The sequence below is a fragment of the Arachis duranensis genome, chromosome 3 (genome assembly GCF_000817695.3).
Source record: "Arachis duranensis cultivar V14167 chromosome 3, aradu.V14167.gnm2.J7QH, whole genome shotgun sequence".
In the NCBI taxonomy this organism is placed as follows: domain Eukaryota; kingdom Viridiplantae; phylum Streptophyta; class Magnoliopsida; order Fabales; family Fabaceae; genus Arachis; species Arachis duranensis.
In genome coordinates, this window is record NC_029774.3 from 122,304,360 (window position 1) to 122,315,783 (window position 11,424).

Sequence of the window (11,424 nt, forward strand, 5' to 3'; positions counted from 1 at the left end):
CTTTCATCACATTTTCTGTATATTATATATTATGTAATTTATTTTGGGTTTAGTTAATATATATATCTTAATAATATATTATAAAATTATTATTAGTAGAAAAATTTAAATTTTTATTTTAATAAAAAAAATATATTAAAATTTAAATCTTTTGTGTTTTTAATAAATTTAATTTATGATTGTAATATGTGATCTAGTACATAAATTAATTAGACTCTTCTATTTGAAGCGCAAGGGTATTTTTCAAGTGAAAAATAGTTTTAGAGTATTTTTAATGGAATATTTTTGGAGTATTATTTTTTATATTTTTAAGGAGTGAATTAATTTAAAATTAAAATCTGTATTTGAGTTGATTTATGAAATAAAATCAATATCATTTTAAAAATATTGTATCACATGTCACTCGTATAATTATGTTGATGAAATAATTAAGAATAATATAAAATTTTAATTGAACTAATATTAAGCATTGGATGATTAAATTTTATTTTTAGTTTTAAATTACTACTTATAATATATAATTTAACAAATATTTTTATAAAAACTAAAATAAAATAAAATTAAAATTAATATTAAATATGCTCTTAGTATTATTAAAGCACCAAAAAATCCAATAAAAAAAAGCACCAATAAATCACGACTTCGGGGTGAATATAGATGTTATGAAAGTCCATACATAATAAATAAATGACGACTTTTTGAATGATTAGACCCTAAATTACCTAACACTTCAAGAATTTTTATTAAGATAAGGAGATGCACTCCTGGTATGAACTGATTACATATAAGTGCTAATTATTGCTCCTCTTTAGTTACAAACGCTACAATTACTAAAGTACTAAGACTCTAAGAGCCAATATTTTTTATTAATCAGACATTATTGTTCTTACAATTAAACTAATCATCATGAGGGAATATTGAGAAATGAGTATAGAACAATCCAAACAGAAGGTTGAAATTACCATGAAACTTTTTTTCTTTTTCAAGAGAAAAATATACCGAACGCCATTCCTAGTATACTTCCCTTTTATCTATAATGAAAATCAATATGTAATAAAATTAGGATTTAGTTGATATNATTGTGCATCTATTAAAATAAAATATTAAATTATTATTATTATTATTATTATCTTAATTTATGTTCTTTGAACATTAGTAAAATTTATAAATTTATATAAAAATAAATAGATAATTTATTATTACCAAAGGTAATTTTAAATTTCGAAGCCATTAGTGTGGTGAAATAGAAGATTATAATGCTGATAAATTTGATTACAGAATAATTAAAATTAACCTGTGATCATGTAATCACGGAAGATGAGATTTTATAAATAAAATTATTCAAATTCTAAAATTATATCAAAAATTTTTAAATTACCTCTATACTCTAACCTAATTACTCTCAAATTCTAATCTCATCTCATCTCCATTCTCTAATCCTTTTACCAACACAGCAAATTTTCTTTTCTCCCTACAATCGTCGCCGCCTACCGTACCTCTTCTGAGAAGTCTCTGAACTTCGTTACAATAGTTCAAACTTTAACAATAGCTACAGCAACAACAATCACTACTTATCGTCTTTTACTAAGTTGTCGAGTCACAACTTGTTAAATACACTAGCAGTATAGCGTTATTTCCTCACTTTCACTGCCGCTAGTAAGATGAAGTAGCCATTAGCAGAGACGAATCTATATATAGAAGGTCCGGGCAAGTGCCCCCACAAGAATTTGTAATTTCTTTATTTATATGAGTATATATAATAATAATAAATGCCCCCATTAGTATAAAACGTCATCGAACCACTTAAAAAGTAAAGTACTCTCTAATCATCTTCTGCATTGCCATCAACAACCAAAAAGTTCACCACCAATTCACTCGTCAGAGAGCATAAAGGATCTGTTTATAATTTCTACCACACCTGAGTCTTGATTATTGAAAACTCCATCATTCCTTTCTAGCCAAATTGCCCATATGACAGCAAAGAATCCAATCAACTACCTCTTTCTCTCATTCTTTCTTTGTGAAGCATTCGTCCAACTCTCAAAGTGTTGCTTTAGTGTACCTGGCATAGTCCATGTCTTTCTAAGAGCAAACAGCCAAGTACACCACACCTGCCAAGTGAGCTCACAGCAGACTTAACAAACTTACAGCATAAAACACACATATTATTATGCTGGTCAATGACACCTAATTTGCATAGTCTTTCCTTAGTATTCACCCTCTCAACCAATAGAAACCAAGAAAATAACTCGACCCTTGGCGGGACGAAACCCTTCCACATAGCACTAGTGAAACTATAGCTTGTTATTTCCTCCAGGAGAACTGCTTCCTGCAACACCTGCACAAAGGAGTTAGTCGAAAAAATACCAGTTTTATCAAATTTTCAGACCACCCTTCTGTCCTCTCTCTCAGTTGTTAGTCTTACTGACTGCAAGACTTCATGGAGTTGGTTTAAAAGGTCCAGCTCCCATTGAAATAACTCTCTCCTCCACTAAAAACTCCACATCCACTCTAACCCATCCCAGAACCCGCAGTCCCCTATAACAGATCCTTTAATGTTTGAGACCGAGAAAAGTCTTGGAAACATATCTTTCAACATACCACTAGGTAACCAAACATCCTCCCAGAACCGGATTGTTCTGCCATTTCCTACATCTATAGACAAGCCTCTGATCATCTTCTCCCTGATTTGTGGCTCCCTGATTTGAAGCTAACAAATATCATTCCAAGGACCCCCTCTTGTAGGAATAGGCTGACCACACAGCATCTCGGAAGGATCCATGCTATTACAAGAGCATACAACTCTCTTCCATAAGGCCTAAGGGGTAGTCCTCTTTCGAAAACCTCCACCACCATTTATACAAAAGAGCTGTATTCCTGATCACTACATCTCCCACTCCCAACCCACCCGCCTTTCTAGGAGCCATCACTACCTCCCATCTCACTAGTGGAACCCCAACCTTCCCATCCTCATTACTCCACAAGAACCGTATTTGTAACAAGATTAACTTTTCCGCTACTGCCTTTGACATCTTGTACAAGTTGAGATAGTATATAGCCAGCCTATTGAGAACAGATTTAATGAGAACTAGCTTACCCGCTTTATTGATGGTCTTTGCCTTCTATAAACTCAACTTTCCTTCCACCTTATCAATCACTGGTTTCCAAATCTTAACTAACCTCGGATTTGCTCCCAAAGAGATGCCAAGGTACCGGACTGGTAAAGAGGCTTCCTTGCATCCCAACAAATGACACATCTGCTGCGTTCAACGTTGTTAACAATTAACTGAAATGAAACTGGACTTTTCAAAATTAATACACAACCCTGACATCATCTCGAAGCAGCGTAGTAGACGCTGGTAATTCCTAATAATCTCTTCCTCTGAAGGATAGAAAAATATAGTATCATCCACAAACTGTAAGTGCGACAGTTCAATGTTATCCCGTCCAACCAAAAGCGGGGAAATGCACCTATTCCACACTGCCTCCTCGATCATTCTATGAAGAACATCAACAACTAACACAGACAAAAAGGGAGACAAAGGATCTCTTTGTCGTAGATCCCTTTCCATTTTGAAGGGCTTAGAGGGAGACCCATTTATAAGCACCAACATAGACGTAGAGCATACACACTCCTTGATCCACCCCTACCACTTCTGGCCAAATCCCATCTTCTACAAAGCTATATTCACAAAACTCCATTTAATCCTATCATAAGTTTTTTGAAAGTCCAGTTTAATTATTGCTAAGCTCCTTTTTCTTGACTTAAACCATTGCACAGTTTCACAGGCAATCAAAGCCCCATCATGAATTCTCCTGCCTTGCACAAAAGCACTCTGAGTCTTGCCTACTAAGCCTGGCATCACATTCTGCATCCTCTGAACCAATACCTTAGATATGACCTTATACACACAACCCACCATACTAATTGGCCAAAGATCTTTTATTTTTGTAGCTCCAATAAACTTCGGTGCCAATGCCACCCAAGTAACATTCGAATCCCTAGGTAGCATAGCTGATTGGAAGAACCCCATCACTGCTTCAATGAATTCCTTCCAAACTTTATCCCAGCACTTTTTAATGAAATTCATGTTATACCCATCACACCCTGGTATTTTTGTTGACTCACAATCCTACACTGCATTCTTTATTTCTTCAGCAGTTGGCATCAATTCCAGCCCTGTTGCCTCTTCCTCAGTTATCTGCCTTACCAACCCATCCCGAAAACCTATATTAGGTGAGGTCTCCTGATGGTACAAGTTCTTATAGAAGTCTCTTATAGCAACCTTAATCCGGGATTGATTCCTCACTAATCTTCCATGGATCCTCAAGGCATCAATCCGATTATTCTTCTTCCGTGTCGAGGCTATATTGTGAAAGTATCTAGTGTTTTTTTCCATCTCCTTAGCATGCCTAGATCGTGACATCTACTTCCAATGTATCTCCTTCTTGATATACCATTTCTTACAAGAACTCACAAGCGCTTTCCTCCTTGCTTCTGCTGTTCCATCATACACTCTGTTGCTCCCCAATTCATTGACTTTCCTAATCTCCTCTTCAAACCAATTAATCCTCATGTCCAGATCTTCAAAATTCTTTCTATGCCATATGCTCAGTGGAACCGTCATAGCCTTCAGCTTTTCCAAGAATTGAGCCTCCCTTAAGCTCCTCAACTCCTCCTTCACCATCCTCAAAAAACCATCATGAGTAAACCAAGAATCCAGACTCTGAAAAGGCCTTGGGCCCCTCCCATCCATGCGACATCCATAATCATGGGACAATGGTCTGACAAGCCTCTTGGTCCTCCTCGTAACCTTGTTTCAGGAAACTTTTCTAGCCACTCCAAACTCACCAGAACTCTATTGATATGACTACATGACTGGCTCCTGAACCATGTGAACCTAAGATCAGACAAAAACACTAGCTCCATATCTTGAATCCAAGATTTAAACTCTGTTGCGGATACTGGTAGAGAAGTAGTCCCTTTCCTCTCCTCTATTTGAACAATCTCGTTAAAATCCCCCATGAAGCAAAAAGGTACTTGACATAAGCTGGACATGAAGCTCAACTCTTCCCACACAGCAAGCTTTTTCTCCCTGGCATGCTCGCCATACACTAAACAGAAAGCATACCGAAAATTATTTTTTACCAGCACTCCATCCACACATAACCACCTAACTCCTTCATAACAGTTGCTTATGTTAAACACCGTTGCATCCCACATCAACAGCAGACTGCCAGAAGCACCTTCCGCTCCCACAAACTCCCAACCCACTACATCATTACCCCACTGTTGCACGGCATCAGATTTAGTCAGAACCTCTTTTTTTTTATCTCTATCAAGCCTAACATATGCAGATCAAATTTCCTCCTAAAATTTTTCACCATACTCAATTTTCCAATTCCCGCCAACTCCCTAACATTCCAAGATGAAAAAATCATTTTAAAAACAGTTGTACAAACCTTTTTTTTTTAATTTTTTGGACGACTTCTTCTAACTTTCTCTTTCTGTTTAGCCTACTTTTTTCTCAGTGCTATTGCCTCATTCTGTTCCTGGAATATCATCATTATATCATCTTCCTCATCGTATTGCACAACTCCATATTCCACAGCTAGGTCCCAAACCTTCCTGTTTTCATCCATTTTTTCCGCCTGTTTAATTTCAGAACCAGTGCCACTCTCGGCGTCAACTCGTTCATCCCCCAAATCGTCTAGCGCTCCCCTAGTTCCCGCGTTTTCCAATACCGATGTCTCCAACAGTCCCAAATCACCTCCGGCCCGCTGCACATTTGCAACCCCCAAGTCACCAGATACATTATTCCACCCCTCACCCCCATTCAGATCTGTCTCCGCTACAACCATCTCGCCTTCCCCCCAAGCCTAATGTTCGTCACCACCAACGACTCCGTTCGCCCATCAACAAGCACAGGGTCCAGTGACATCGAACTCGGCATCCCACCAACAGCATGGTTAATGCTCAACCTACCCCCTTCACCGTAAGGCATCTGGCGTCCTAGTCCCCCGCACCTTACCGCGTCACCTGGAGTAGCCCCTTCCTCCGAAAAGAATCCAGCGCGAGTTGTCTGTCTTCTTCTCTCGTCGAAAATGTTTGCGCCGTCTTGGAGGGTCTCACCAAAATCGTTCGTCGTACCCCTCTCCCCCAGTCTTCGGGTTGTACCCTGTGAGGTTTCCGCTCCAAGTTACTAGCAGCCCGGTTCATCTCCTGTCTTCCCTTACACCCATCTTGTGGATACAATTATATTCGGTTATGTATCTATATGCATGTATATATAAGCATATGTGTAGAATTTTTGTCTTCATTAATTAAAATTTTTGGATTCGTCACTGCGCGGTAGACTTAAAATTGTCAAATTTAAAGTTCAGAAAGTCTTATCTTTAGTCCGGGTTCAAATTCGCATTCCGGATCGAGGCAAAGGAAGTTAAGCAGCTAAAGAGATGTTAACGGTTGGAAAGCTTATGAGGACTCATATGAGGGTTTGGAAGCCATGAATTCCCGCGAGACATGCGTCGCTTGGTATCTCTACTGTCCAAATTGCTCGATTTGTGGCTTTTATTTTTTTATGATTTTTACGTGTGCTCGTCTTCTTCTTGAATGGATGCGTGTTTGTTGCAATCTAAGATGAATAATGGAATTTGATTCGGCTATTGAAGCTATCTTTTACTTAATTTTTGTTTATTTATTGGTTTGTTGTTTAAATTTAAGTAATTGACCTATGTATTTATTTGTTTTGTTATTGTATAAGAATGTTGATGATGAATTTGAAATTGATGGGACTCTCAAATTTCTAAAATAATTTAATTATTTTTGATAGATTTTAGAATTTAAGTAAATTTGTTTATAAAATTCTATCTGTTATAGTTATAAATTAATTTTAATTCTTTTATAATTAAATTTATTAGCGTCATAATTTTTTACGGCTAGTTCTGGTCTCTTATTCCATGAGAAAACTATGGGTGTGTTTGGCAACCACGTTCAAAAAGAAAAAAGTACGTTTAGATATCTTGAAAGCTGTAATTTTTGGTTTGGCAAATTTTTGGATCATGAACGCAGAAGTGATTTTGCATCCAAAACCACGTTTTCAAGAAGCAACAATTTTAAGCTTCTGTGTTTCACCAACGGGCTTTTAGCCATCAATATTCAATCTTTATTTATCTTTTACCAATTTTATCCTTTATGCATACTATTGTATTATTTATATTATTTTTGTTTATATGAACTATCTTTTTCTATTATTTACTATTTTTTTATTAATTATTTATTTGATATTATACACTTTTATAATTATAATTTTTTTTGTATTATTTTTATTTTTTTTAATATAATATATTGATCTGTATAAATATTAATTTTATTATATAATTAATTAATAAGATCTATTTAAATATCTAAATTAAAATAATATACAAAAATTATTTAAGTTGATGTCTATTTTAGTAATTTTGTATCTAAAAGTGATTTTGAATAGTGTAATCCAAACAACATTTATTTTACTATAATTCATTTTGATATAAATATTGCCAAACATAAATCACTTAACACAAACTTATTTTTCATTAAAATCAAGTTTGTAAAATCAATTTTATTCAAACTCCCGTTTACAAACTGTAATCCAAACACACACTATATCTTTCATTGGTTGTTGCAAACGTTAATCCTTTCTATGCACAGGCAGATCTTAATAGTAGCTCCCAATATATATTCAATCTTTTGGATATTCAATTGGGCATGCGTCAAAAGGAAGACCTAGATATCAACAATTTTAAGGGCAACCACACCTTCAAAAGAAATAACACTAAAGCCCGGAGCATTCTTTATTTTTAATTTTTTTGGGACAACCAAGGTTAACATTTTTTTATTTCAATTCTATAACAACGGGCGACCAACTAAAGCATTTAAGTATATGGGATTACAAATTTATAATGAATGAAAAAAGATAAGTATAGATAAATAATAAAAATATTAAATAATGTGAATAATAGATATATTAGATATTTAATTTATTAAGTGTGTAAAAAATAATTTAGAATGTAATATATTTTTATTTTATTAGATAAATTTTAAAATTTATTATTCACATTATTCATAAAAATAATTATCTACCTACTAAAGTAAAAAAAAATAATCATGGCAAGACCAAACTAATTATCGCTGCTTCTGTATTCAGTTATCAATTAAACTTTTTTTAAGTTTATAATATGTTTACTTTTTTAATTAAATACAGAGAGAAAACAAAAGTGTAGGTTGTTAGAAAATTATTTAATTTCCTAACTTATTTGTGAGCAATACATATATTAATTATAATTACAAATGATGCTATTTTAAATTAAATGACTTATATAATGATAATCTCATTTATTGTTATAAATGCTAATTGAATAAGTCATTATTACTTTTGATTTGGAATTAAATGAGAATAAAATCGGATATTATTTTTTTTGAATTTTAGATATATTATCTTTTGGGTTTTAGATACTATTTTATTTGGGGTTTAGGGTTTAATTGGTGCCATGCTCAAATATAAATAGACCTTCAGGGTTTCGGTCCCCAATATACCAAAGCCGTCTTTGTTGCTCTTTCCCCATCAAAAGAGTTACAGTTCAGCCGCCTAGGAATACAGAAGGCTTTGGCTGAGGAAGATCGAAAGAACCATACAATCCAAATTCTTTCATCAATTTCTGACTCTTATAAATTCAGATACGCTTCCGCATTATAATATTTTAGTGTATGTTGTTTACGATATAAATTGTTGCACGCATATATATGAAGTTGTTTGAGTTTGTATGTGTGCGTCACTGTATATATATATATGGATATGCCCTCCTGTGTTCTTTACGTTATGACAATGCATATAAAGGAATATAAAGGAATATATATTTGTGTTCCTTAATCAATATATGCGTGTATTATGTATATACGATTGTGCCTATATATATATATGATTTTGGCATTGTTTCATATTACATGTTATTACTGCCATTTGGATTGCTTTATATATATATACTTTCGGCTGCTTATATATATATTTTACTGTATCGAATTTTTTTTATAGTAATTGATTTATTCTGAAACATTAGCACAAAAGTATTATTATAATTGTCTCATTTTTTTTATTATGTGTGCCATTAATTTGGTATAAAATTAATGGATTATCCTTTTGAGATATAGGAATTATACCCACTAATTTTATAAAAATTGATTTTAATCTTAACGGATCAAGAATTTTTTGCACATGAGTTATAATCATATTTTTTTAAGGTCTCGAAAGGCACCATTAAAATTTAATTCCTTTTGAGATTTAAGTATTTTTTGTTGTTACATAAGAAAATTGGTAACAATGAATTATTGTACCCATTAATTTTATAAAGATTTGGTTTTGGAATAAATTGATTGAACATTATGCTGCCAAAGTAGCCTCTTTTGTAAAAATTAATTTATTCAAAACATTAGGAATATAGTGATATGTAATTCATGCGAATATTGGTCGGCCCAAAGGAAGGTCTATATTTGGCCGAATTACGTACACATATTGATAGTAAATGCATGTTTGGGTAACAAATTAAGAATAAAGTAATACTTATTATTTATGCGGATAACAATCGGCCCAAAGGAAGTTTGTTGTTTGGCCAAATAATAAGCATTGCACATTTTTGTTTATTTTCTATTAATTATGCGGTCAATAATCGGCCCAAAGGAAGGTTATTGTTTGGCCAATTAATAGAAAATATATGCGGTAATAAATAGGTTGCGAAGTTTAAGTCTCCATGCGCGCATTAAGTCAGTCCAAAGAAAGACTTCATGTGTGACAGGAATTTTGACAATATTTGATTACTGCGATGAGAGTATCACTTATAGTTAATTTTTTCTATCCAAAGATTGAAAATTAATGTTGTTCTAGATATCTCAATATGGATTTTTTCCCATTATTTAACTAATGTTTACTGCATGTTCTTTTTATTCTAATCCAGAAACTATAGCTTTAGCTACCAATGTTTCTGCACAAATTAGCAGTATTCCTATGCTGAATGGTTCAAACTTTAAAGTTTGGAAAGATACCGTGGAGATTGTCCTCGGTTGTATGGATTTAGATACAGCTCTTCGAGAGGAGAAACCCACTTCCAATCCAGAAAATCTCAATGAGGTTAAAATAGAGAAGTGGGAGAGATCCAATCGAATGAGCATTATGATCATGAAACGCTCAATTCCTGAGGCGTTTCGGGGCTCAATTACTGAGGATAAAAATGCCAAACAGTTTCTAAAGGGCGTTGAAAAATTCTTTACTAAGAATGAAAAGGTGGAGGCAAGTAGTCTTTTGAGCAAACTTGTCTCCATGAGGTATAAAGGTAAAGGGAACATTAGGGAGTACATTATGGAAATGTCTCATCTTGCTTCAAAATTGAAAGCACTAAAGTTAGAGTTGTTTAAAGATTTATTTGTGCATTTCATTTTGATTTTCCTTCCTACACACTTTGGGCAATTCAAAGTGAGTTATAATACTTTGAAGGACACTTGGTCCTTAAATGAGCTTATATCTCACTGTGTGCAAGAAAAAGAGAGGCTACAGCAAGATAAGACTGAAAGTGCTCACATGACTTCATCTTCTCAGTATAAAAGAAAGCGTGATACTACTGCGGATATACCTTCTTAGCAGAAAAAGGCTAAGAAATAGGATCAAATTTTAACCTGTTTCTTCTGTAAGAAGGCGGGACACATGAAGAAGGATTGTACCAAATATGCCACTTGGCGTGTGAAAAAGGGTATAATTCTCACTTTCGTTTGTTTTGAGGCTAGTTTAAGTTATGCACCTGTTGATACTTGGTGGGTAGATTCTGCTGCTACTACTCATGTAAGTGTCACTATGCAGGGTTGCCTGTGGAGCCGACCACCAAGTAATGCTGAAAGATACACCTACGTGGCAGACAGCAATATAGTTGCAGTCGAAGCTATAGGAACCTTTAGATTATGTTCCACGAGTGGATTTTACTTGGATTTATTAGAGACATTTTATGTACCGTCATTTAGATGGAATTTGGTTTCTGTTTCTCGTTTGGACAAATCAGGTTATTTTTTGTTCGTTCAGAGATAATAAAGTCAGTCTCTTGTATAATTCGAATAATATTTGCTCTGGTCTTTTGGTGGATAATCTATATAGGCTTAACTTAAATTCCTATAATAATGAAATACTGCAAACGGGTACAAAACAAAAACTAAATGAGAATTCGGCATCATTATGGCACAAACGCCTTGGCCACATCTCTAAACAGAGAATTCAAAGGCTCGTGTCGGATGGAATTCTCGGACCCATAAATTTGGCAGACTTTGAAGTCTGCATTGAGTGCATAAAGGGGAAAAGGATAAACAAAAGAAAATTAGGTGCCGAGAGAGCTAAAGATGTCTTAGAACTG

General features: G+C 34.1%; 2 protein-coding genes across 2 annotated transcripts; one reads left to right on the forward strand and one right to left on the reverse strand.

The window, feature by feature from the left end:
• Positions 1–2,973: 2,973 nt before the first annotated feature.
• On the reverse strand, positions 2,974–3,572 carry LOC107480947 (uncharacterized). The gene is made up of 3 exons (XM_016101142.1): positions 3,320–3,572; positions 3,181–3,257; positions 2,974–3,063 (listed from the first exon to the last, which is right to left on the reverse strand). Exons 1-3 carry the CDS (start codon positions 3,570–3,572, stop codon positions 2,974–2,976), a joined length of 420 nt encoding a protein of 139 aa, XP_015956628.1.
• A 6,381-nt stretch (positions 3,573–9,953) lies between these two features.
• LOC107480946 (uncharacterized) lies at positions 9,954–10,667 on the forward strand. Its single transcript, XM_016101141.2, has one exon. The coding sequence runs from the start codon at positions 9,954–9,956 to the stop codon at positions 10,665–10,667; it is 714 nt and encodes a 237-aa protein (XP_015956627.2).
• The last annotated feature ends 757 nt before the right edge of the window (positions 10,668–11,424 follow it).

What these genes read in the sequence shown, in the direction of transcription:
- LOC107480946 (XM_016101141.2), top strand. Translation starts at nt 9,954, where the DNA reads ATGTTTACTGCATGTTCTTTTTATTCTAATCCAGAAACTATAGCTTTA.
- LOC107480947 (XM_016101142.1), bottom strand. Translation starts at nt 3,572, where the DNA reads ATGGAAAGGGATCTACGACAAAGAGATCCTTTGTCTCCCTTTTTGTCT. An exon ending in CGAGATGATGTCAGGGTTGT is followed by an intron (nt 3,258 to 3,319) that starts GTATTAATTTTG and finishes TGAACGCAGCAG; the next exon opens with ATGTGTCATTTGTTGGGATG. An exon ending in TCTTTGGGAGCAAATCCGAG is followed by an intron (nt 3,064 to 3,180) that starts GTTAGTTAAGAT and finishes TGTTCTCAATAG; the next exon opens with GCTGGCTATATACTATCTCA.